Source organism: Macrobrachium nipponense, chromosome 26, assembly GCF_015104395.2.
Source record: "Macrobrachium nipponense isolate FS-2020 chromosome 26, ASM1510439v2, whole genome shotgun sequence".
Taxonomy (NCBI): Eukaryota; Metazoa; Arthropoda; class Malacostraca; order Decapoda; family Palaemonidae; genus Macrobrachium; species Macrobrachium nipponense.
The window spans coordinates 42,553,188-42,557,355 of NC_087215.1; the positions used below are offsets into that span (position 1 = coordinate 42,553,188).

At 40.3% G+C, this 4,168-nt stretch overlaps 1 protein-coding gene across 1 annotated transcript; it reads left to right on the forward strand.

Annotated features, from left to right (window-relative positions):
• Positions 1-537: 537 nt before the first annotated feature.
• Positions 538-1,026, forward strand: LOC135199650 (putative CENPB DNA-binding domain-containing protein 1). Its single transcript, XM_064227808.1, has one exon. The coding sequence runs from the start codon at positions 538-540 to the stop codon at positions 1,024-1,026; it is 489 nt and encodes a 162-aa protein (XP_064083878.1).
• Positions 1,027-4,168: the final 3,142 nt, after the last annotated feature.

Here is a 4,168-nt window from a genome sequence, read left to right on the forward strand (position 1 = left end):
TCCTTTATAGTTTAGCACAGTATATTAATAAAAATAAGTTTCTGGTTAGATTAAAAAAAAATTTTGAAGTTATGATGATTTTCAACACTTTTTATGTTGTATTTTTTTATGTTTTTTTAGGTGGGGACGCTCATTGCGAACTAGTTTCCGAGTGAATGAATACACTAGCTTACGATGTGCAAAGCTTATAACAGTATCCAAAAGTGCAAATAATGAAAAAATCATTGCTTGTTTCCAGTAATAATAACAAAACTAAGTTTCTGGTTAGATTACAACGCAAATTCACAGGTTACGACGGTTTTTTATGCTTTTTAACGATACCTCATACGCGGAACTAGTTTCTGAGTGGAGGGCGCAAAAATTAATTTACGCTATTAACTGTATGGTAAATTGACCAAACAACAACCTAGCATGGTCAAGGACGCTATGGAGCGTAACAATACCAAACAACGCCACTTCAATCGCGTGCTTGCCTTCATTTCGCTAGATTGTGTCTTGCTACGTTGCTGAATTTTTTGCATTTTTCGTGCCTTTACTATGTCTCCCAAACGGCAGAGTACTTCCTCCAATAATAGTTCATCCAAGAAGAGGAAGGTCATCACCATGGAGGTAAAATACGACGTCGTTAAGCGGTCTGAGAAGGGAGAGACCAACATCGAGATAGGTCGTGCTTTGGGCCTGAGCAGGACGACGGTGGTAACCATAGTGAAGGATAAGGAACGTATTCTGAAGCACGTTAAGGATGCTGCACCGATAAAGTCAACGGTGATCAACGAGAAGCAACGTAGCCAGAGCATTGTGGAAATGGAGAAGTTGCTGATGATCTGGCTGAAGGACCAGAACCAGCGACGTGTTCCAGTGAGCTTAAGTGTGATCCAGGAGAAGGCTAGAGAGCTGCATGAGGCAGTAGTGAAAAAATTTGGAGAAGGCAGTTTTCCTAGTGGTTTGGCTGAAATAATTAAGGATGGTGGTTACACGGCTGACCAAGTTTTTAATATAACTTTATTACTGACCGGAGTTCGTTGAGGATACGGAATCGATGGTTATAAAATGTATTCTTGTTAGGCAACTATCCGTAATAAATCAGCTTTTAAATCATCCTATAACTACTGATTGTTCATTTTAAGATTGACTCTTCGTTTTTGCTTAATATTTAATTTTATATTGAAGTATGTTTGAAAACACACGAAAGCTCATGCTATAATTACATTTTCATTTGTAGGCCTATAATATACAGCTATGGAGGTTGAAATCACCATAAATTCTTTACTATTTTACTATTACGTATCACTATTGCCTTCTGAATAAACATACTGTGACAAAAGCCTAGGGAGAAATGCCAGTGAGGCTTCTATGCCCTGGAAGGTGAAAGACATGGAGAGGATTATATTTCATTATTCAGAATTTTTAACAAATGAGTGAATGTAGAAGTGTGAAAATATGAAAAAGTCAGATAAGCACGACAAGAAACTAGCATTACAAGAACTGATAAGAGCACAAGAATAAAGCAAAAATGCACCACGTGACACGATCTAACTATGACCTTGCAGGTCGACGCTGAACGTCAAAGACAGGAGGAGGAGCTCAGACGATGTGGAACTTACCTAGCCATCAGTGCTGCAAGCGTCGGCTATAAACTAACCATCCATGAAATGCTTGATGGATGCTTCTGTTTACTGCCTTGCCATTCATAAAATAACAATTAATGCTGACTGAAATATTTACCATCACTGTAAGTAAGAAATATTCTATCTACTTACGTAAAATTTATTACATTTGATTATCCAGAAAATATGTTTTTCGACCTTTGAAATCAGAGGAAGCGAATAAGAAACGCTAAAAACTATTTTTGATCCTATTTTATCACATCTAAAACGGTGATAGTTGTTATTTTATTTTTAAGAAGTTTTCATATATGCTAGAATAAAAGTTCAGCTTTCTAATGTACCACTTTAGTCATGATAAAAAAATACAGAGGTAAAATTAGAAAGCATTTTGTGGGAACTTTCAATGCATCTAACTCTTCAACTGTTCACTGACGGGTGAAGTACCAAGACCGGAACGTAAACAAGATGTTCGCCCAATCTGGACCGGAGAGGGTTAAAAGCACTATATTTACATAAATTTACAGAGGTCCAAGGGGCAGGGGACCACTTTCAATCCACCCGAGCACGTGGCAGGAGCAATTCAGCCACAACATTTAGAAATTTGCGCAACGGATCAAGATTGCAAGCTTCAAAGGATTTCCAATTCCTACCACAGCCAGGCACAGCGTTTGTCTGCAAATAGAGGACATAGGCATAAAAGGCATGGGAGCACATGAGGGTGAACGTTACTCACTACTTTGACCTGGCTTAGGTCTGGTGCTCTTCTGAGAGCTCTGCTCCTGGGTTCAAGGCCTTTTGAAGCTTTCTCCTGGTAGGCTCCTCCTCCAGTCCCTGTGGGGGTAATTCCAACAGCCAATGGGAGAAGAGATAGCTTTTTCAAAAGAAAAAGGAGAATGGATTCCTCCAAAGTGGAAGGGGAGACTTGTATAGATGCCTTGGGTAAAAGACTATTATTTTTCTTGGTTCTAGCTTAAAATCTTGAACACCTCCCCATTCTAGAGGACATTTCAACCCTGGATGGGTTGGAATGGACAAGACAAGCTAGAAACAAGGACCAATTGCAATATAGATTACTGAGCCTTCCATTCTCCCTTGAGTGGACTTATAAGCAATATTCAAACTCTGCCGATTATAATATTCATGAAGTCTTACTCGACAGGCAGAGGATTAAGCAAAATGAAGTGTGACTTGACTAAACATTAACTTTCTATATTCAAATAAGCATACACTTAAAATATAACGTCACACTGAGAATAACAATGAATAACAATAAGTGGTTATATATGGAATTAAACCTACAGGTAAGTTATATCCTTTATAATACTACTATCTCAATTGTTCAAGGCAACACATCCTATCTGTTTACCCTAATGGAGCGAAATGACACGTTCAGGTGTGTTAATGTCCCTACGGTTTCGTTAAGTTACTTTGTCTCATAACAAGGCGACGCCCAACAGTATTAATTACATCAACACTAAACATTAGTGCACAAACAATGGGAAAATTAATGGAGTAATTCTTTGTAGGGATTAAATAAGATAACACACACACACAAGAAAAAAAAATTTAAATTTTATCAAAACAATGGCAATCTCACAAATATAAAGACCAGGGAATAACACTAAATCAAAAGCTAATCAACCTATGTATAAACGAGCCAGGCTTCGAAATTATCTCTAAGCTATAGCAACGTTTACTGGCTAAAATTTTCCTAAGTTAAATGGAATTCTAAGTGCCTAGATTAGGGCACGGTGCCAGTTGTGGCACTTTTACGACAGTAGTTCATAAGAAGTACTAATTCATACACGGCCAGGGTAGCTGGCAGTTTTGCTCTGCCTAAACAGAGCATACAATATACAATAAATGCCTCAAGGCAGTAAATATGAAGAAAAGAAACCAAGGAAGATAAGATACAGACAATACAAAGGAAAAGAAGAAAGTTACCAAAGAATCAGAAAGAAGTAGAAGTAGCAGAGTCTGGCACTCTCTTCTGAATGGGGAGGGTCAAAATTCTCTATAAGAGGGTGGCCCTGTTGCTCATTCAGGGGAAGGGCCTCGAATGCAGTCCGCCCTTTGCCAGCGAGATGCTTGCCAAGGAGGAGGGCCACTTCCTGAGGGGTTGAATTGAAGTTCCCGAACACCTGCTCGACATGATCGAGCCAGGTGTCAGGTTCGTTATTGTCCCAAGCCCTAATGAGGCCACCCATGTTGTGGAGGTGAGAGGGCGCAGGAGGCGTGGGACTCGGGGATGCTAGAGTGGCACTCAGGACTGCCATAGCCAGTTCATGTGCCCTTTCTTTCTCCCTTTTGGCGGCTTGGAATTCTCTTTCAGCCGCTTCTCTTCTTTCTTGTGCTTCCCTCTCCTTCTCCCGTTCGGTTGCTCTCTCTTGGGCTGCTTCCTTCAGCTTATCATTCACCCAATTGATCAGCTTAGCCCCCTCCAGCCCCAGGGCTCGTCCGGCTTCTGTGAAGGCCTTAGCCTCCTCCAGTGCAGACTTGGGAAGATGACCGTAAATCCCTGCAAACACAGTTACTATGGTGCATAGCACTGCGGAACCCTC